Source organism: Zonotrichia leucophrys, chromosome 7 (assembly GCF_028769735.1).
Source record: "Zonotrichia leucophrys gambelii isolate GWCS_2022_RI chromosome 7, RI_Zleu_2.0, whole genome shotgun sequence".
NCBI classification, from domain to species: domain Eukaryota; kingdom Metazoa; phylum Chordata; class Aves; order Passeriformes; family Passerellidae; genus Zonotrichia; species Zonotrichia leucophrys.
In genome coordinates, this window is record NC_088177.1 from 33,310,641 (window position 1) to 33,332,478 (window position 21,838).

Sequence of the window (21,838 nt, forward strand, 5' to 3'; positions counted from 1 at the left end):
GTGGGAGCACCATGAATTTGAGGTACGTTCTCATTAAGTTACTGAAAGTTAGACATAACCTGCTTTGAACTTTCTGTTCATCTGGCAGGCCAAAGATAACAAGGCTTGACTTCAAGAAGAACAAACTCACTCTGGTTGTTGTTGAAGATGATGAACAGGTAGATAAATATCTTTTTACTTAAATCTCAGTCTTTATTATACACTACTAATGTGCATGTTCCTAATTTTTCCTTATATTTAAGTTTTGAGAATTAATGTCGGTGCCTGAAAGATTTTTGATTGTGACTTGTGGGGGGAGGAGGGAAATGAAGGGGCTTAAGTAAAAGATAAACTTTTCTGTCATCCATTTTTTAAAAAGAGAATGCCTGGTGAAACTAGAGCTGGTACTTTGGAAACAGAGTGCATCGCACAACACAGTTTAAAAAAAAATTCCACATAGCACATTTAGTAGAATGAATTACTTCAGCAGGTTTCAGAATTGTTTCTATGGGGAAGAAGTTGCATACACCTGAGACAATTAAAAAGTGAGCATTGGTAATTTGAGAGGATTAGATTTGGAAGTGAAACCGTGTTAGCCTCATCAGCAAGTACCTTCCTGTTGTAATAGTATCTTTAATTTGTAGTTATTCAGAGGTTTGGCTTGTTAAATGTATGGACTCCAGCATTTTCCAACTTCAGACTATATAGCAGTTGTTCATTATCATTAGCTTCTACAAAGGTTGATTCTTCTGCCTGAAACATTTTTTAAATATATCTATTAGGAATCATAGAAACCAAATTTTATTTGGCTTGCATGGAATTTTAGCTTGGACTTATTCAAGCCCCTTGTAAGTTGTCAGTGTGCTTTGTGTGCTTTAAGGGAAAGGAGCAGGAGCACACTTTTGTCTTTAGACTGGATCATCCCAAAGCCTGCAAACACTTGTGGAAGTGTGCAGTGGAGCACCACGCCTTCTTCCGCCTCCGGGGGCCCGTCCAGAAGAGCTCCAGTCGCTCTGGCTTCATCCGCCTGGGCTCTCGCTTCCGCTACAGGTCAGTGCCTGTGGCGCTCGGCACACACCTGCTGGCACTCCGTGCTTTCCTGGCTGCTGGGGTTTGGTCCCTTCATCAGCTCTCTCTGTGGCTTTTGGCAATGTGTCCAGGTTTAGAGCAAATTTGGGGAAGAATCCCCCCAAAGGAGCTCCGGTGGGAAAAGCAGATCCAATCGGCCCCTCCCCCCCAACTGGTCCGGGAGGAAAGAAAAATACCTCCTTGGAGAAAGGTGGAAAAAAACCCCTGTTTATTAAACAATAAGACCAAAACAGTATCAAAACAATGAGACCCCTTGCCACTCTAAAAGAGATGACAAACTGAGAAAACCCCGGGTTCAAGCAGCAGCTCACTCAGTCTCTGATCAGTCCCTCAGTGCTGGAATTGTCGCAGGCCAGGCCCGGCCCGGTGAGCCACAGGTGCAGCTGCCGGTGCTCTCCTGGGTGTTCAGTCCAGAGCAGTTTCAAGAGGTCCAAAGAAAAGGGAAAAAAAAAACAGTCCAGGGAACTTCTTTGCCTCAGCTAGCTAACACTAACTAAAAAGCAAAAGAAGAGCTCTCTGTCCCGCTGTCTGTCCGCAGACAACACAGTCAGGAGCAGGAATGTGGAGGAGTGAGTGCAGTGTCTGAAAACAAACTGCGCGCTTCTTCTCTCTCCCCCTTCACTCTCTGTAACACTCTTAAAGGTACAAAACTTATTATTATTCAACATAAACAGAATGAGACGATTGGGGATAAAAGCATCATATAGTCAACCCAGGACACAATGTTACTTAAGCTTTATTCTCTCCTAGAATTTTCACCTTCTCCCAAAACTCGTGCAGTGAGATCACAGAAATACGCAAAGGGCTCACATGTTTTTGTCAGCAATTTAGTATTTAAAAAGTCGTTGCTTCTGCCATTTGTCTTGGGGAGATTGGGTGAAGAGGAGAATGTTTCTAAAACTTACCCTCTTTTGGTGAAAGGTCTTTTGAGGTGTGAAATTTGGGATGTTTTTTTAGAACTGACATGAGATAGTAAGCTATGAATTTAAAGTAAAAGTGTGATGTTTTTATGAACATTATTCCATCATTAAAAGTAAGTGATTTATTTCACTGCTTTGTGCTCTTACATGGCATTTTTAGTGGGAAAACAGAATATCAAACCACAAAGACCAACAAAGCCAGGAGATCAGCATCCTTTGAAAGAAGGCCCAGCAAGAGATACTCAAGACGAACCCTGCAAATGAAAGGTAAAAGAACTTCCATTCTGAGAAGTAAAATTCAATGTGAGAATGAGGTAATAATCTCCTTTAAAATTTCTGGGTAGGAATTCTCCTGTAGCTGTTTGCCCTTCTCTTGAATTTTCACAATAAATTTTCTTTGACTTAGTTAGGAGATCTCATGTATTTACCAGAAAAAGCTTGTGTCCAAAGCATGTCCAAACCAGCTTGCTCATGAAAATTACACAGTAGGTCTTGGTATGAAGATGGAAAATTTGGACACAGGAAATAGTGATAAATTAATTAGGGTACTTTAAATTTATGAATTGAGTTCAAATTTTTTGTCATTGATACTTTTTCCATTGTTGTTAGGAGCTGCCCTTTGTTGTCATGATCTGACAGCAGCTGATACCTTGTTTCTGACTCCCACTCTTGCACGGATCATATGTGACAGCCATGTTTGCCTTCAGATCCTTGCTTAAATCTGGCTTTGGTTTGCTCTTCAGATTTTTTATTTTCTTTCCCAATTTAGATTTTGTTTTTCACACATTATACATGAGATCTGTGCAACTTTTGCTCTTTTGGTTCAACTTTTGCTCGTTTGGTTGCCTACTTTCAGACTGTGTAGGCTATTTTTATTAATCATATAATTAATATTTAACAGGTAATCTAATTATAAATTAAATTTTAATTAATGCTTTTTATTTTTGCAGCATACACTGCTAAACTGGAAGAAACAAGGTAAGATGCATTCCAGTGTTTGAATTTCTGTCTTTGGTGTTTGGCACCTGTACTTGAGCATGTGCAGAAGGAGGATATAGTGTTGGACTCTTAACTGTGGTTTTGCTGTGGGTATTGTTTGCTTTATATAAAAGTTAGTGTTCAAAGCAAAGCTTCTGTGTTGCTGCATACAGACAGTTTTGCCAAACTTGCTTACTAGCTAGAAAAGAAGTTTGTTTATTACTAGTTATTGTTCTTGCTGGATATGAGCTGTAGTTTATGTGCTGCCATGTAAAGAGATCAGGTAAAAGTTTGTGAGGAGGTCTGTCTGAAGTCTGCCTGCTCCAGGTGTGTGACTGAAATACCTCATTCAGTGAAGGTCAAGGACAGGGAAAAGACAGTAAAATGAGTATTTTTGAAATAAGTTGATGGGTTTATATTCTGTGTTACACTTGCATTTATTTTCATCCATGATCAACATTGAAAGGGAAGCCTTTTGGTTCTTTATTTTCCAGTTCCTGGATCTGTAGGTTCATACTTGCTGTTCCAATGTAAATTACTCAGATGTATCTGAATCATATAAGTTTCATACCCTTCCTTAAGGGAAGAGAGGAAACCAGATTAAAAGGAGCTGCCTGGTAGTGAACAAACTTAGGTCACCCAGTTCTGGTTTCTGTCCTTTGCCTTAATTACTTGTGAACACTTCAGTGAGCAGTTGCAACCAAATTACTTTTTAAAAAGTAGGTATTCACAGATATTAAGCACCATGGTGAGCACCACAGAATGCCAAAAAAACATTTCAGAACAACAGACTTAATGCAGCCCAACATATTCTGTCTGTAGCAGCAGGGCTGGTTCTTGCATGAGAGCAGAAGTCTGGAAGTGGGGGGACAAGGCTGCAGTGTGACTTCTGTATTGTTTTTTCTTTCTATACAATGGGAGAGTACTCTGCAAAACTGGGTGTCATTAAAATCCTCTGCATGCAAAATGTGCTTGTTTGATTGGTGCTCTTGTCACTCTGAGTTGTCCTGCCCTTCCCCGAGTTTCAGGTTGCTTAGGTCATTCTGAGAGTGGGAAGAGAAACTCCATGTGCAGTTTCTCCTCCTGATAAGACTGCGGTCTCCTGATCTGTGCTTAGGTGTGGCACTGTTGTCTCCACAGCAAGCTATGCCATTTCTGAAACTCTACACTGCAGTGTTGCTAATTGAAATGCATCATGAAAGATGTATGTTGTTCCCTTCTTTGTGTTAACCCAGCACAGGAGAATGTGCTAGTCAGAAGGCATTCCTTAATATTTCTGAAAATTCTGGGGTAGCCTCCACATTTGCTCAATGGAGAAAGGGTGAAGGGGGAAACAGGCAAGGAACAGCTTGTTCAGTGTTGACATAATGGTGTTTTAAATAAAATAATTCTAAAGAGTCACTGAAGTAAATACAGAAATCTATTTGAATTGTCAGCTTGCCAGGTTGGATAGCTGTTATCCAGACTATAAATCAGAAAATTAACAGGTCATAAGAGATGGGAGCCTTCTTTAAAAGGCTAGAAGTCTGGGGAAAAAATTTGCTTTGCATGAAATCTATAATGCATAATTGCTGCTTTTAAGTCTCTCAGAAATGTGCAATGTCTCTTGCAGGTTCAGAAATCATCAAGAATAGGGATATGGGTCTTATTTAATTAATCAAATATAGTAAATATTTAATAACATAAAATTATTATTAATGCTACGCTGAGTTGCTGTGCATGTAAATTTGAATAGCTGCTTTTAAGTCCATTAGAGGCTGTATGCAGAAGAAACTTTAATTTTTCTGATAAACTCTTGTGATGTGAAACATCAAATCATGAGGGTTCTAGTTATGGAACAAACATAGTATCTACAGCATGTAGGTGAGCTTTTCACAATGTCACATTTTGCTGGGTGTTTTAACTGATAAAATGATATGATTTTTGCTTTAGAAGTGCCACATCTTACTGCTGAATCAGGAAGACTTTTTAAACCAAACTGATTTAGGAAAGTAAAAGTTAAAAACAGATGAGTTGCAGATAAACTACAGCTTGAACAAAAGAAAAAGAACTTGAAACCCTTTATGAAAAGAGATGAATACTTTGGAAATATCTTAGACTGTTTCATTCTGAAAGCCCTGACAGTTCTACCGGCCTGCAAAAGCAGTTTGTTGATCTGATTCAGTTTTAAATTCTTCTTGTCTTTCAGTGCTGCAAACAATGCTGTTATCAGCCAAACTAATGGATCACAAGTAAGGACTCTCATTCTTTCTAAAGGCAATTTTCATGTGTCTCAACAGATTTGAAGATTTTGTTATTTGTTCTTGAAATCCAGTGATTGACCAATTGAATGTTACAGTTAACTACTAACTGTGTACAGTGCTGGAAAAGACTGGGCACAGATACCCAGTGCTAGGGAAGTAAGGGAAGAAAATGGCCTTGCTTTAGCTTTGTGCTTAAGAAGAAGTGTTGATATGTTTTGTTCACTTTAATGTGTCATCACTTCATTAATGTGTGTAATAACTTGTCTGTATTCTGTCTCTAAAGAGCTGGAATGCAAAGCCAAACCTGCCTGTCCTAACAGCAGTTCCTTCTGCACCAGTCTTAGTGGAAATAGAAAACCTCCCAAGGAGCCCAGGAGCCAGCCAGCAAGATAAGAAGTGGTATGTTAAGCTTTGCTGGGAAATGAATTCTGATTACTTATGCATGATTCAAGTAGCTCTTCCTTTATCTGTGCTTAAATAAGCTGCCATCCTTGTATCTCTAATGTAAGTGGACAATCAAGTTAGGGATGATGCAGCTGATTTCTTCCTATGAAATGTGTGTGGAGAGGTGAGGACAACAGGCTTAGTCACTGCCAACCAAAAGAAAATTTCTTCAGGGGCGGGGCTAAAGGAATTAAGGAGGAATAGCATTTTAAAGTCTTGGAGAGAGTTGGGTCCTTCTCATTTGCCATAAGCTCGTAACCCTTTGCTTGGTGTCATGGGGTCCAAGGACTTAACCTTGATCCTTAGGATAAAATAGAACCTTGTAAACTGGTATCCTTGTGAATTGTCTTTTGAACTTTCTGAAATAGGCAAGCTGACTTTTCTCACGAGCTTGTGTAGAATGGGAGCTTGAGGAAAATGACACAAGCTGAAGATAAGAGCTTTGATTTCATGTAATCAGGGTATTTGTTTTATGGATTAGATGCATCTCAAAATGAAGAGAATTTGTTTGAAGATAGGTAAATGTACATGTCATTTATCTTTTCTTAAACTAATTCTATATTGCAAAGCTATTTCCAATCCAAAAATTGGCGTATATCAACCCAGTACTTGGGCACAGGTCAACTTAACTTCTTGGGTTTCTCTTGCCTATGGCTTCTCCAAGAAGGGAAATTCTGGCTTCTGCCAGACTCCTCAGGAGCAGTCATGGTGGAATGGAGTGACACCAAAGCTCTTATCCTAAGCAGTTTCAGCCCTCAAGAGAAAGGGTCTTTCTCCCATTGTCAGCCATATGAATCTGCTTTGCTTCAGTATCTGTTACATAGATGGTGCCTGTTTCTAACAGTGCTGTGACAAATGTACTTCAATTGTGTAAATTGTATTAATTTAAAGACTTCTAATACTATCAATTTTGAATGATAAAGGGTATGGTAATTCTGCTTTGAGTTGCATTTTATTGACATTTCAATCAGAACATATGATGATAAATGCTGTTTTTCTTTCTTTTACCCTTGATTTATCTAGTATCTGAAATCTGTGCTTGTCTATGGTGGGATCCTGTTGATCGCTCGATTCCTTCCATGGTGGTGGGTGAAAGGTGGTGGCATCTTTATTCTTCAGCATTCTCAATATGGTTATATTTTGATTCTTTTGGCTTAACTGCAAGATGAGTGCTAGTCACCTGTATTTCCTTTGGTGGAAATGTTTGACTTGGCTCCAGACCAGCTCTTCTTGGGTACCTGATTTGTGCTAATGTTCCTGCTCATGTTTGCAAGGCTGCTGTTGCTTACTGAAATCCTGCTGCTTTGGGTCTGAAGCAGAGAAGGCTCTACAGCCACTCAGTTTTGGTTTGTTATGTGTGTTTTTAGGATTGAGAGCTTGAGTCTGTCTTAACATTGTCCAGGAATCTCAGCTTACATGCCAGCTCCTGCAGGATGTAGTGTTTGTATAGAAGAGTGGGAGTGAATGCAAAATATACCTGCATGTAACCCAAAACAGTGTGTCCTAAAGAAAACAAGCTTCTTGGCAACTGATGCATTTTAATTGAGAGTGCAGTGCTTCTACTGTGTCTGTGTTACATTTCTTTGAGACATTGTTAGTGAAAGTAGTTGTTTTCTGGTTTTACTGTGTTCACTGGAAACAGTACTGCCTGCAATAAAGGGCAAATCCAGCTGCAGGAAAAAGACAACAGTTTGGAGCTGAGTCAGGAATTGAGCTACATTCTGATTTCCTAGATGGGAAGTGGGCTCAGGTTAATGGACTTGCCAGAACATGCATATTTATTGCTGGGGGCTGTGACTTGGCTATTGTGCCTGCAAGGGTGTCTGGTGCTGCTAACAAGATCTCCTTTCAGCTGCTACTGTCTTTAATTGGCCTGTTTCTGCATGAATTATCTTTGCTTTCTGTCAGAAAAATAGTCTTCTTTTAGAGAGAGCTTGCCAAAGATTGTTGAGAACACCAAAATTTTCTGGACTGTGGATTTTGTAGATAGTTAGATTGAAGGGGTTTAGAAGTAAGGTCCTGACCTCCTGGGTTTCTGTGCTCTGCTTGGCAGATGCCTCTATTGGCTACCTTGCAGCTTAGATCCCTTCCTAATGTCAATGTTTCCTTTAATTTAAAATGTTAATGCTGCAGCTGCCAACAACAATTTTGCCAGATTGTAGAAAATACTTTGCCAGATAGAAAGGATTTTTTTGCTAAGTTAGGACAGCAGACAGAGATTTAATATTTACTTCCTTACTATGGGATAAGTGGGGAAGTTCTTTGGGGTTTTTTTTGCTAGTGGATGTAGCTTTCCTTAACCACATCCATGAGAGAAATGGTAAAATAAAGGAATGAACTGTTGGGAATTGGAGCCCTCAGTATTCACGGGTCACTTCCTCAGTGTATTTCACAGAAACCAAAATTCTGAATTTACACATGGGTGAGCTCTGTATAAATCCTGTTTCTTTTCTAAAGGAGGACTATCCCCAAATGTTAATCATTTACCACTGTTGTGAATCCTGCATGCTTTTCTGCTTGCCTGCCTTAACACGTGTGATCTTCCAACTCAGCTGTCTGCTTGGCTGTTCTGGAACATGAGAAGGTGGAATTTGAGCTGAAGGCCATCTGACCCCTCTATGTGAACAGCAACAATCCTTCCACTTTGTTTAGATTTGGCTCATTAAATCGAATCTTTTACATTAAACTGAAGGAATAGCTTTGTTTTAGGAATTTCCTTACTTGAATAGTTTATGAAGTGCTTTTTTCCAAGCACTTTTTTGATATATGACTGTACCTTTTATCAACCTCTCCCAGAATATACTGGTGGAGGACCCTAGTGCTACACAGACAACAGTTAACAGATCATTGCCCATTTTCCAAGTATTTTAAAATTTGGCTGTTTTCCATTAATTGCTTATCCCTGCTACTTTGGAGATGTTTGTGCCTAAAGCCTTACAGTTTCCTAGCTAGGGGCTCCTGCATAATAATATTTTTCAAAAGACTGAATAAAGTGATGAGTGTTCTCCCTTGCACCTCTTTCTAGATTTTGGAGGACTTCATACCAAGTGTGGCAAAGAGTGGCCATAACTGAGCACAGCATTTCTGTGGGTTTGATTTTAGGAACTCTAAATTTAAAACTTACAAGCCATTATGCTTTCATATGCAGAATTAGAAAGTGAGGTCTTAGTTTGTGTTGTGACCTTTTATAAAATGGTTCTTTTCCAGCTAAATTTTTATGGTAATGCAAGTTATAGCTGCAGGCAACTTCTTCAGTAGTATCAATCCCTCAGTCACCTAAATTGTGGATGATTCGTTTGCTCTACTGTTTGCTCCTGCACAGTAATGTTCATTTCTTCTGAGCTTCTATTTTCTTCTACTTTTTTTTTAAATTTGCTTTAGAATCTGCACTTTCCAGTCCCTTTAAAAAACTGGTATTGCTTTAGGTGTTTGCTTCAGGTGTACATTTAGAGCTGCCACTTAAACTTGTTTTCTGCAAATAAAACATGCTGTATATTTGAGGTCTGTTCCTCATTCACGTTATTTTCTCCCATCTGTAAAATGCACACAATTCTTGCTTACTTCCATGAAGTGTTTTGAAATATGAAGTGCTTTACATTTGGGAAGTGTAAGCAACATAAACATGAGAGTCAATTCAGACTTGAACGGAAACGTGCACGATGCTGTGCAGAAAGGGGTTTGTTTGGCAGTGCCATCCTGTGCAGAAAGGGGTTTATTTGGCAGTGCCATCATGTGCACCTGTACTTGCATGCCTCTTCCCTCCAGTATTCCCCTTCCAGGAATGCCCCTTTCCCTGTCTTTTCTCCTCAATCTCCTCGCCCTCGCCTTTGCTTTACTTTCCCCCCCTCTCCCCCCGTTTCCCGCTGACTAATTTTCCCCCTCCCGCTCCCACCGCTCCAGGCCCCCCGACGCCGCCGGCCGCTGTCAGCGTGGTGGAGCCGCGTGGGCCCCGCCGAGGAGCCGCGCCCCGGACGGACCGAGCCCCGCGTGGGCCCCCGAGCGCGGCGCCCTGCAGGCCGCCGTGACCGCGCTGTGACCGTGGGGCTGCCGCAGCTCGGGACTGCGCCCGGCACGGGCTGGGCAATCGCCTCCTGAGCTCCCTCTGCGACAAGGACTGCGCGCCCGGAGCTGGCTGTGGAGGGGCAGAAGCTTTTATGAGAAAGGCTCTGCAGATTGTGCTGTTGGTAGTGAGTCTGTAAAGAGAAACGACATAGAGACCGGAAGCCACACATCACTTTTATTTTATAAACAGTATATATCTATCTATGTGTGCATATAGATAGATATATTTTTAAAATTGTGTTAAAGTTTTTCTTAATGACCAAAAGATCCATTTTTTTTAGCTGGGTTTGAGAGCCATGCAGGAAGTGACATTCATTTTAAAACTACGTATATGACCAGTGGGTTATAATATGGTTTCAAAAATCTGAGAAACAGAGGATGTAACTGGCCCTTCTTTGAGCCATGATCATGTAAAAATATCTAAGATATGTGGTTGATCTGAAAACCAACCTTTTTTTTCTCAATAAGACCTCTTCTGAGAACTGTTGTTTGGAAATGGAATAGAATTATTTTCAATTTTTAAAGAATAAATTTAACAGAACTGTCAAAAAGGCAAAGAGTAATTTTTAAAATTATCTTTTGCTTTTTACAACTTTTTCTTTATTTTTTTGCTTTTCTGGTCCAGTTGAAAAGAAACAGATTTCCTGACAAACACCAGTCCTACCATATGATTCACAAGGTTAATTGTTAAGTCAGAGGTTAAGACTCCAGCTTTATGGGTCAGTGGTATTCTTGGGGGCCTTTAACAACATGAAGAACAAACCTTTACCCTTGAACACACTGTTTTCTTGTGTTTTCTGAATTTTGTTGCTTTTAAATTGCAATATTCTTTTCCTATTTTAAAAAAGAACGGAATATGGTAACAGAGGGCTTTTGAAGTTAATTTATATGTAGCTTTTAGGATAAAGGAGTTGTTTGAATGATTTTCAAATTATTTCACTATGTTTCAAATTGCCACAGAGCCCAGAAATAAAAAAAAAAGCATTATTTTTAGATATCCAGACCTGAAGAACCAAGAAATAAGTGTCAGCCAGGACATAACTTAATATTGCCTGAGATATTTTGGCCTCCTCACCCCCACATCTGATGGGGGGAAAGAGTTTGCTAATGAAGTATGAGTCTCTATTTTACAATACTGCTGAAAAAAAAGCTTGAGCAGGCTGTAAACTGAAGATCTGTGACACCTACCAAGATAATTGGAACAATCTCTTGTGCTCATTTTAGTTTTAGGTTTGGAATGGTGGATGTTGTAACTTCTGCAGTGAAGCAAACCCATTTGTTTCTTTCTTATTTATAAAGTTGCATGAGAATATGCAAATGAAAACAAGTTGTTTACCTTTCAGTATCATATAATGTCTGTGTAGTTGAGGGAGAAAAAGACAAGGTATCTCACACCACTTGAGAGCTTTCTCAGTCATGTTGTACGCTGAATGCCGTGTGGTACCTGTGTATGGCAATATTGGGGCCAGGCAAAAAGAAGGGGTAATGCATTAGCTACTCCCTTAACTGTGTGAGCTCCCTGAGCATCTAATGACTTATTAATGTGTTGACAAACCTTTACATGCATTACAACCCTTCATTATTCCTATATTCATATTTATTTATGTGGCTTGAACTCCTGGTATCTTTTATCAGCATTTCCCAGAGAATATTTCTTAAAATATGATGGTAGAGGTGGATTGAAGACATAAAGCCCAGCACTTATTACTATGCAAAGTTCAAAATATCCCTTTGTGTGTGTGGGTAAATGCAGGTTTGTGGAAGGCTAATGCCTGTTCAATTGCTGAGTACTGGGAGCTGACTGGTAGAAAGAATCCTTACTTTTCCTGGGAAGCCTTGGACAATTTCCCTTATGGCTGGTGTGCCAGTTCATCAGTATTTTGTAAAAGGTGTCAGGAATTCTGTGCAGTGATTCAAGTTTTTTGTGCTTTTTGCATTCATGGTTGGGCCATTTATGAAGCCTGCCTGGTAATCTTCCTGCTGGTGCTCTGAAGAGGGTGAAGGGTCTGGGAAACTTCAAAGGTTTTGCTGCTCTTTGGAGAACTCCTGCCTGCAAATTCCAGTGGCCGAGGGTCTCCCAAGTATGACTTTCCTCTTGCTGACTGCCTGGCTCAGGAGGTGTTTCAGTGGGTCTGAAGGCAAGAGGGGTCAATTCCTACTTGAATCTTGACTTAGGAGGCTTCCTTGAGTTTATCTAAAATTCGTTTCGTTTCCCTGAGGCCCTGTCCTGATGTGGGGTGAAAGTTCCCTCAAACTGTCATGGTGTCAGCAACAGCATGGTGTAGGTAAAATCTGAACATCTTAAAATGGTGGTCATATTAAAGATTGGACACTATTTACAGAAAATTGTGAGAAAATAGGAAGAAAATTGCTGTCTCCATGTGAAGATTATAAAGCATTTCGACTCATGTATCAGCCAAGTAATGTATGGGATTCAGTCCACTTTCCTTGTTGCCTTAATTGGAAGAGCATCTCTTCCTGTCTGTTAGTTCTAGCAATTAAATCTCTGTATCCATCATTCCCTCTCTGCAAGACTGTGTGCTGTTTGCCTTTTCCCATTAGTGGTGCAGAGAGAGGCTGCACAGGAAGTTGAAAAATTTTCCCTATTATTTGCTTTGCTAGTAGCTTCTTATTCCACTGCTTTAAGAGAATCAAGCCAGTGGCCTCAGTTTGCCTCACAGCAATTAATTGACTTAAAATGATTCATACATTATTAGCACTGGATCAGCGATAGCCTGTAATCTGATTCAGAGTATATGTTTAACATTGAAAGAATTCTTTGTGTGCTTGAGCTGAAGGGGAAGGAGTTTTTCCCTGCAGCCTCTGTAGTGACAACAGGGCATTGCTTCCAGGTTCCAGGGACTGGAGGGGGGCATGAGGCTCTAACCTGGTAGTGGTAAGGGAGAAGCTGGTCTAAACTGTCAAGTGGAAAATGTCTCTTGTCTGTGCTTAAGGGTAGGTTCTATTCTGTTGTGGTGGGTATGGGCTTGATATCATTGTTCTCATATTTGGGACAGGACTTGCAATAGGGATTGATAGATTTTTCTTCTTAAATCAATATTGCAGCCAAACTGTGATTGTTGATGGAGAGTGGTTGTTGATTGAGCTGGGCAGCAGTAAAGCTGCAGTTGTGTGCACAGGCTGTCTGATGAACCATTGCATTGTGCAGCAGTGGTTTCTGTGTTTGCTCTTAGGGATAGCTTTAGCTGTTACCAAGCTTTAGAGAAGTGTATGAGATTCCTGACTGCTTGCTCAACATAAATGTGGTAATATAATTTTTGGTTTTGTAACTGTTTTTCCTTGTTCACTGAAAATAGAGCTCATAGAGCAAAATTAAAAGGAGGCATTTGCATCAGAAACCAAGAGAGCTGAAACAAGTGATCCTGACAGGGTACAGAGTACATGCTGTGGTTGACTTAAAACACTGTGACTGCTAAAGTTTCATTCATTGCTCTGCCTAAGTTAACAAAACTGAAACTGGTTCTAGGTATGCCTGACCATAAGTGTCAGAGCAGTCCTGTGCAGTGCACCCTTCTACCCTCTGTTCTGCTTACCAGTGTTGGGTGAAGTGCTGCACAAACAGCTTTTTGTGATACCAACTTCCCTTCCCCTAACTCTTCTTTTTTTCTTGTAAAATCCTAGAGGGTACATTAAGTTTTTTTATAAAACCTGCAAATGTTTGTTCCAAAGAGTGTATTTCATGGATAAAAACTTCCCTTCTTCTCTCTTCACTTTTTCCACTGCTATGTAACGACACAGCAGGCAACATGGACCTGTTCTGTTAAGAAGTCTCTTACACAGATATGAAATGTTCTCTTTTTCATGTTTCTTAAGCTTGCTGAACACCAATGCCTGTTAGGTACCTGAAACAGTTTTTCTAGATTGTGGCTGGTCAGCAGAAGACAGCTTGAAAAAAGGCATTGCATGTGTTAAAGCTTTTTCTTGTTCCAGGAAGAGTGGTAACATGATTGTGCATCTCTCTGCCCATCTTTCTGCCCTTGCAGCATACCTCTTGTTGATTTGCTAGACAGCACAGACTTGCCAGAAACGTGTGTGGATGATGCCCTGGGCCGTCCAGTTGTTGGCTTGGCAGCAGGAGATTCAGAAGAGGCCGTGACTTGCCCTGCTCCTGGCACAAAGGAAACTGCTGCAGACAAAGCAGACTCGGATCGTAAGCAAACTGACAGATTTTGCCATATTGTGATGTGGGAGCTCAAGATTAAATAATAGATTGATGTGAGATTGTTTCCTTATGAAAAATGCAGGATTGTTTTAGGAAGCTCCCTTAGATTATATGCAGAAATTTTACCTTTTACTAGAATAACAAGGACAGAGATACAAGTAAAAAGTCAGTTCTACATTGGATGTGACTTTGTCCACAAATACAGTAAAGTGCAACCATCTAAGCAATTGACTCTGTGTTGCTCACTCACTGTGAGGATGGCTGGGTCAGTGAGCTCCCAGGAGTGCAGTGTTGTCATTTGGTGCACACAGTCTGCAGGTTTGGAATTTGCACCGAAGCTTGAGCAAGTAGATTCCCCCATCCCTGTGCTTTTTTGCACAACTCCAAAATTATGTAAATAGTATTCAGGAATAATGCAAGTTAAAAGTCAACTCCATGGAACATTAGGAAGATTATACCTTTTTTGTCATTTTCAGCGTTTGAAGACACATTCCTAAAACTGAAACAGCTGGAGACAGAGCGCAGCAGCCCCGTGCCGACTGAGCGTCCCAATGTAAACATAAACATCCAGGTAACTGGCCTGCCTTCCTCTGCTGCGGTCCTGGGGCTTGTTCAGGTCCTTCTGAGAAGCCTTCACTTGCCTTGCTCTGTTTGCAATGAGTGAGTGATACTGGGGGATAGCAATGGAAATACAAATGCTTTATGATCTATAAACCTGTGTGTGACAAGGCAGTGAGATAAAGGTGGGGGCAGAGGTGCTTGTGTGCAGACTTGCACCCTGGTGAGATTTTCTAAAATCAGTGGGAGTAAAAGGCATAAATGCTTGAAATGTTTGTCAGTTGTCTTTATCTGTAGGTTACTACCTGCATGGTGCTGGGTAGTTCACCCTCTGTCTGGAAGGGCTGAGCTGCTTTCCTGGCATTTTTCAATTCCAAGAAGGTTGTTCTGACGTTTTGTTTTGAGTCAAGTTTGCTGATGATCCATCCCTCCTGTTAAGTGGCCAGTTTGTACCTGCTCTCTGATGGAGGTGTTGGTGCTGGTGTTTACACAAAGAGGAGTGATGTGCTTTGATTTACTGCTCTCAAATCCCTCTGAGCAAGCCAGGCTGCACTTCACAGGCAGCTGAGCCAAGTACAAGCCAGAGTGCCCTGAACAGGGTGAGGGCTCTCTTCTCCCTCCTTCCTCTTCACTCTTTATTCCCCAGCTTCCCTCTCTCCTCTCTCACCACCAGGAATCATTGCAGGTTTCAGTGAACAAATATATCTACAAACTGGCAAAACGTTTTTTTCCTGCCTTTGTTTTGACTTTTTGTCGAGGCTCTGGGTTTCTTTAGGTTTTTAGTTTGCTCTTTAAGTTGGTAAATAGTGAGTTAAATAGGTTGAGGGAAGGGGTCAAAGAAATGCCAGGGCCATAGTGAAAACAAGTACCGTTGCTAGAAGGGATGGAGAAGCCAGGATCCTCCCTTACAACAGCAGTGAACTTTAAGAAATTCACTGGTTACCAGACAACTACCCCCAGACAGGATATTTTTCTGTGTTTTTTTTTAATGAACTTTAAAAATGAGATTTATTTTTCATTACTCTGCTTTCTGTGATGCAAAAGCTTTGGGAGATTTTTGTGTTTTGGGCAAACAGAGAGAGTGAAACACCTGGCAGTGTTATCTCTCTTTAGACTACCCTCCCTTGCAGGGAGGCCCAAGGATTTATCTAGCACTGAGTGAAGCAGCTATGATTTTTCTTGCTCCTTCAATAGTAACAGGAACCAGGTGCCAGGAGAGGTGTTCAGCAGAGTGTGTTTGAGCTAAGCCCTCTCCTAAGCGTTTGTTTCCCACCTCCACGTGAGAGGAGGCTGCTGCTGTGGCTGCTGGCTCTGGCCCCTTTAAGGGCTGCTGGCAGGGCTGCCTGCTGCACCTCTCTGCCTGGTGAGTGCATTACAAAGATTACCAGGTCTCTAAGAAGATTAGTCAGTAGACTGTCGGTCCTGTTATGCTGAAACACTGCTTGTACATAAACTAAAGCAAATGAACTCAGTTTATTTAAGAATATTTTAGCCTGTTGAGCTCCACTTTAGTTCAGACAGAGAGGGAAAAACATTTAATTGGTTCATTGAAGAGAATGGCCCGGACCTGTTTCAGAGGTTTTTAAGTTGTGGCTGATTTATAATAAGCAAGCTAAGATTCCTGTAATGAGCTAATCTAACAAACAGCTGCCAATACAGAACAGTCACAGTCATCCAGCTGCTGTCACATAAGGTGCTGAGGAACTTCAGAGGTTATAGATACTGGGAGGACAGTAATCTGATTAGAGAGCAAGAACATTTGCATAACAGAGAATTATGGATCAACAGTATGTCAGTAGGTGGTAAAACACTGTTCAGCTTTAAAGAAGGAAGTGCAAATTATATTAGGAAAATGTAAGAGTAGATCACTGGAGGGTTTTTTAGGGTAGAAGAGACAGAATAAAACTTGTCTGCCTATGATGTAGCTTGCCAAGAAGTCACTTGAGAGTGTTTGTTTAAAAAAGATAGACAAAGATTAGAGACTCTCTGCATAGTTGAAATTCCCAATGCTTCAGATTGCAAAGACATGTAGGTTACAGTAGCACCAAATGAGCACACCCTTCAGAGAGGAAGGTTAATGGTTTGGAAACCAGTCCTGAAAAGAGTGACCTAAAAGTTGCTATTAAAAATGCTTTGTTTCCTGCCTTTGAAGGCTGCTTTAGAAAACACAGAAGCTTTCATTTATGGTGTTTGTTATAAAATGTACCTGTGAGCTCTTCTCCTGTACTTACTTTTCTTCTTAATCTGTTAGTAAAAGTGTTTGTGCTATCCTCTTCTGGCAGAATTGCATAAGACTGCAATATATCCACTAAAACCTTGCAATAAGTTTGGATCCTGGAGCTTGCTATTATTTCAGAGGGAATGCAGAATTGCAGCATCCTCTCTGAACGTGTGTGATTACAAATTTCAGCACATGCAGAAACTGTTACAGTACATAAGAGGTTTGGAAAATGCATTGGGAGAAAGTGTTCTCTTTCTACTCCTGAAGGCAGAGCTGCATCCTGAACTTCATGACACTGTTTACATGCCAACTCTCTTCAGCTTTGTTAATTAAAAATCTTTAACTGTTTTCCATCAGGAGATAGAGATGGTCTGACAGTCATCTTTATGTAATTCTATGCTTGCAATCAGTCAATCCTGATTGATTCCTTTGGTAGGGAAATATTTATCTAGCTACCCCTGTTCTTCTAGAGAAAAAGAGGAAGCCAGGGAATGAATGGCTTCATTTTTCTCTGCTGCTCACTGCCAAAATCTGTTGGGATGGAAGAATGAGACTTTGTCCTTTCCCAGCTTTCAATAGTGCAGTGACCAGATCTGGCAAACAGAGCAAATAGCTTTAAATACACCAGTGCTCTGCTTTCATCAGCTTCTGAAGGGAAATGAACAATAGAGGTTCACCCTGTTTGCCTGTCTTCAAAGTCTGCTCCTGAGTCAGAAATACAAGGACATGAGGGTTTACTTTTTCTGAATTGTTGTGATCTGTAAATACGTGGAAGTTGGTTCAAAATGTACCTGTATTAGGCTCCATCTTCCTGCACAAAGTGATTTTTAGTGGCACAGGGAACAGAACTCAAAAGCACAAAGGGTTGGGATCACATGCCTTGTTACTGCCTTTAATCTTTCCTTGCCTTTTTGCATCACTGCCTAGCTCCATGTTTTGATTGAAGAACACAGTACAAGTGTAGTTTGTCTGATCCATGGAAACAGCAAGCGTTCCTAATGAGCTGGAATAATGACAAACCCCAGCAGCTTCACTGTTTTGTGTGAACACCTGAAATATCTTGTAAATTAGACATCTGGAGGCATTAGCAGGTGCTGGATGCTTTTCCCTCTAGCTACATGCTTTTTTCCTTAAAAAAACCTGTAAGACACCTAGGCTTTTTTCAAGTGCAAAATAGGGTCAAAAAAAATGGATCATTAATATTGAGGGAAATGCTTCCTTGGTGGTATGAAATTTATGCTCTATTAAATTAAAATATTCTGTAATTGTGCTAAGCTTTTTGAAAAGTAGGGAGTCTTAATTGTTAACAGACTAGAGTGACCTAATTAAATTGATTTTTCAGGTGGAGGAAGCTGAGAGGAATTTAATCAATAAAATGGTACTTCAAGCACCAGTGTACTGATGTGCTCAGTTAAAATGATTTGATTCATTGTATTAGTGGAATAATGCATTCAAAATCCTGTACAGGTAGTGTCACACATGGCATCTGCTTCAGTGAGGTCCAGTAGAGACTTAAAGATTATCACAGTGGGTGCTGCAGCTGTACAAATAATAATAATATCGTTGTAATTAATTCCTTTTGGTAATTCCAGCAACTTCTCTGAGATAAAAGTATTTAAAAGTACTGTTGGTCCTCATAGCTTTTTATGCTGACAGTGACCATTGAATATTTTGTGAAGTTCATGGCCAACTGGGTCAAAATTTGAAAATGGATTCTCCTTTAGATAGTCTTCTAAGATCTTGTTTGGATATCCCAAAAGCCCATTTAGAGGGAGACAAAAAAAAGGAAATGTTTTTCCCCTCTCTAAAGACCAAATAACTACACGTTCTCAGCAGTGTCTGCAGGGAATGTAGAAATCTGAGAGTGGATGGAGAGCTGTGGGGAGGCAGGTGTTCACCTCTTTTGGACTCCTCTGTTCTGCTCTTCTCTTTGCAATGGGCCCCATTCCTCCTGGGCCCGCTGCAGGTGGGAGTGCAGCAGGGTTGTCCTGCCCGGGGCAGTCCTGCAGCACAGGGGAGCAGCCTGCCCTAGACCGGGGCAGATGGTGAGGAACGCAGGACTCTGTCTCCGCTGTGAGTCAATTTACCTCAAAAGAGGTACACAGGTTTAGTTTTTCATCTCTAGTAATTATCTTCTGCCCTCTCATCAAATAGCAATTAGTAGATTGAATGCTTAATTAACATTTTATAATTAAGAAATGAAATTCTCATAATGAAGTATATTGTCGTGAAAGGTATCTCGTTCTTACTTCTCTTCATTATGTATCTGGCTGCCAGTTTGCTCTGATATAATCAGTGGTGGGAGAGGTAGTTAGTAGCACATTAATTAAACTCTTGGTCTAACTTATAAGTGGATTTTAAATTAAAAATCTTCCCAACTTGCATTTGAGAGTAAATTATCAACTTTTACTTAGGCTACACTGACCTGATATAATGGCTGTTTTATTAATCTCCTCTCAGTAAACTAGGCTGCAGTTTTAGGATGCACTTCATTTCTTGCACACTGGATTTTTAGCACAGCAGTTTGCATATCCATATTCAAGCATTGTGCTTTTTTTCCTTTGTGTTGCTTGACATCATAACTGAGTTCCAAAATAAAGGAAAAAATTGCTTTTCCATTTCAGTATAAATCTGCTGACTTCCCTTTGGCTTCAGAGCCTTGTTGTTATTTAGAGATGTTGATAAACTTCAGCCCAGACTTGTCCATGTGGAAACTGCTTCTGATAAAGATGTTTTCCTGTCTAGGATGAAGTGGTGAAGTTGACAGATAAATGTCTTAACAATGCAATCGAGAGCCCAATGGTAGCAGCCAAGTGGCTTCCAGCAGATCTCAAAAGCAATATCCTGAAGGCCCAGGCAGAAGGGCACAAGGTGAGTGCTCGACTGAGCAGAGCTGGGACGCTCTCAAATGTTTTATTTCTCTTCAATTGCCTGGTGTTGGAGAAGGTGCCTTGCAGATAAGGGTGTTCCAGGAGCCTTGTCCAAGGCAGAGTCAAGGGCTCCTCACAGTGATAATGGTTCTGTGCTGGAATGGTTGCCCAAGGAGGAATTCCTGTCCTTGATGATACTCAGCAGGTAACAGAACAAGGCCCTGTGCAAACCCTGGTTTGAGAGGTCATTGAGACAGGTAACCTCCAGAGGTTGCCTTCTAATCAAGTCACTAAGACTGGGCTTTTTGCATGTTCTAGTAAATTCCTTAGCAAATAACAGTATTTTATTTGGTTTTGTTGGTGAGTTTATTTTATTTCTGCACTGAAGTTGTCATGGAGTTGATGTTCTAAGTCCCTGAGCTGTAGATGAACAGCACTTTTTTGTGCTGGGATAGAGACACTCGACTCTACTGTGAATCTCAGAACTGACACAAGATGCAAACAGGTATCAGAAATGTCTGTCTCTGTTCATTTCTTCTTCTCAGGTTGGAAAAGATGACAGCATGACAGGTGTCAAGAATTCCAATATTCAGGAGGCTGCTGCCAGGTAGTGAATAGATTTGTAAGAAACATGTGATTTAGTTACCTCACTACAGAACTGAGAATTTGCAGTTTAGTGTGGTCTGCCAGTGGCTCAGTCACCATTGCATTTTACCTTGCATAGGGTACCTTAACCTCCTGAGTGTGAAGTGGTTTTGAGAAGAAAACCAGGATTACAACTGCTAAGTGTTATTATATACAAGATAATACAGATGCTCTTTATTCTCCCATACCTGATGACCATTGTTACAACAGCAATTTCAACTGCTAATTATTTCTGAAATGTGAACAGCTTCAGTGTGGGGAGAGGGGATGGGTCTGTTCACAGTAGGTGTTTTCCAGGGGAGGAAAAAAATTTGTATACAAACTCCTGCAGTGACAATTTCCTGAGAATTACTAAATATGAAATGATTGCAGGTCCAGTGGGACTGCAGGCATTGAAAAATGTAAAAGGTTACCACATGTAACTTCTTGACCATTTGTGATGATGCAGAGGGTGATACTGTAAATAAAATGTACAAATAAAATCTACATTGGCAGTCCCAAAACTTTGATGTAACAAGTGATTCATAAAGAGCCTTCCATGGAAGGTTGTACCTGTTTTCTCTTTTTGTTTTTTGTTGGTTTGTGCCAGGAACCTTATCCTGTCAGGCAAATCACAGAGCAGCCCCCCAGCAACCAGTCCGGTATTTCAAGATCCAAGGGAGCTGCTGAGAGCAATCCCTGCTTCAAACACCTTTGTTCCGTAAGTGTCTCAGGAGAAACATGGTTCTGGGGTAAGGGGACTGTGCAGGGGATGATGAAAGGCCTGAAAAGATGAGGAAGAGTTGCTGAGCATTTAGGCTACATCTAAGCAGGTTTAGGGATGCATTTTTAATTACCGTTGCAGCAGTTAATCAGTGGGCCAGGCCTCGGGGTGAGTATCCTTGCAGGCAGTATGGGAATCTCTCTCATCTTCTGAAAGGACTGAGATTCCTGACATCCTGCTGCCCCTGGCTCTAAAGAGGAAGATGAGAGGATGACAGGAAAGGCTTCAGGCAAACTAGACACAGGGGCTGAAGAAACTCCTTTGAGATAGAGGACATGGATACCGTTGGGTCTATGCACAGCTGTAGCTGGGGCTGTGGGAGAGAGCAGTAACCTGTGGAGGCAGTTGGAAGGCATTTACATTAACATGCACCACCAGTCTTTTGTCTGCCTCCCTGGAACTGGAGTCAAGGTTTTGAGCTGTCGCCCTGTTCCATGCTATCCAGGCAGAGTGCTAATGAGGGTGTTTTCCCCTTTCAGTAATACCTTGAATGAGGACAATGCTGACTCTAACCATGAGGACCTGCTAATTCCAGCTAATCTGGCTCCAGCTGAGGAGGCTGCTGTTTCAAAGGTATCACCACCTGCCAGCCTGGAAGGTTTCTGTCACATTCTGAGCTCTGATGCCTCCAGGCAAGCCCAGCAGACCTTGCTGCATGCCTCTCATAGCTCTGTGAATGCCAGCCGCTGGGGAATGCCAGAGAGTGCTGTCTGAAAAGCAGGCAGGGACACTGCACAGATCTTTGCAAAGGCCATTTCTTCGTGTCCTTTCCAGTTCATGGCATAGCTCTTATTTTTCTAAACTGGTTGTTTTTCTCACACTGGAGGGAGCCCCTTGCATCCCAAGGATTTCATGCTCCAGTGAGAAGGTGGTAGGGATGAAA

General features: G+C 41.1%; 1 protein-coding gene across 5 annotated transcripts in view; it reads left to right on the top strand.

Moving 5' to 3' along the window:
* The window catches only part of EPB41L5 (erythrocyte membrane protein band 4.1 like 5), a 53,802-nt gene that overhangs the window by 24,498 nt on the left and 7,466 nt on the right, over positions 1 to 21,838 (top strand). For all 5 annotated transcript variants that reach the window (XM_064717777.1, XM_064717779.1, XM_064717778.1 and 2 more), the window contains exons 11-22: positions 89 to 158; positions 860 to 1,029; positions 2,149 to 2,255; positions 2,939 to 2,966; positions 5,155 to 5,197; positions 5,493 to 5,608; positions 13,720 to 13,886; positions 14,375 to 14,469; positions 19,423 to 19,548; positions 20,093 to 20,154; positions 20,782 to 20,892; positions 21,435 to 21,528. In XM_064717777.1, coding sequence (XP_064573847.1) covers positions 89 to 158; positions 860 to 1,029; positions 2,149 to 2,255; positions 2,939 to 2,966; positions 5,155 to 5,197; positions 5,493 to 5,608; positions 13,720 to 13,886; positions 14,375 to 14,469; positions 19,423 to 19,548; positions 20,093 to 20,154; positions 20,782 to 20,892; positions 21,435 to 21,528 — 1,189 coding nt within the window. The remainder of the gene's footprint in view (positions 1 to 88; positions 159 to 859; positions 1,030 to 2,148; positions 2,256 to 2,938; positions 2,967 to 5,154; positions 5,198 to 5,492; positions 5,609 to 13,719; positions 13,887 to 14,374; positions 14,470 to 19,422; positions 19,549 to 20,092; positions 20,155 to 20,781; positions 20,893 to 21,434; positions 21,529 to 21,838) is intronic.